Source organism: Sinocyclocheilus anshuiensis, unplaced genomic scaffold (genome assembly GCF_001515605.1).
Source record: "Sinocyclocheilus anshuiensis isolate Anshui unplaced genomic scaffold, SAMN03320099.WGS_v1.1 scaffold444, whole genome shotgun sequence".
Taxonomy (NCBI): Eukaryota; Metazoa; Chordata; class Actinopteri; order Cypriniformes; family Cyprinidae; genus Sinocyclocheilus; species Sinocyclocheilus anshuiensis.
Window position 1 is genome coordinate 471,286 of NW_015555739.1, and position 237 is coordinate 471,522.

Here is a 237-nt window from a genome sequence, read left to right on the forward strand (position 1 = left end):
ATTGACAGGTTAGAACAGTATTAGTAGTTCATAGAAGTTTCTTTGAAAGATGATCGGTGTAATTCTGATGTGTTTTACCAGCAGGATCATCTTTGATTTCCCATTTCAGATCTCCTTCAGAGTCCGTCATCCAAACACACAAACCCTCATCAAACGAGCAGCTCACAGCAGCAGCGGCTGAAACACACACACACACACACACACACACACACACACACACACACACACACACACACA

At 43.5% G+C, this 237-nt stretch overlaps 1 protein-coding gene across 1 annotated transcript in view; it reads right to left on the reverse strand.

The window, feature by feature from the left end:
• Positions 1–28: 28 nt before the first annotated feature.
• The window catches only part of LOC107673160 (nephronectin), a 12,006-nt gene continuing 11,797 nt past the window's right edge, over positions 29–237 (reverse strand). Inside the window, exon 8 of the mRNA XM_016466657.1 lies at positions 29–177. Coding sequence (XP_016322143.1) covers positions 29–177 — 149 coding nt within the window. The remainder of the gene's footprint in view (positions 178–237) is intronic.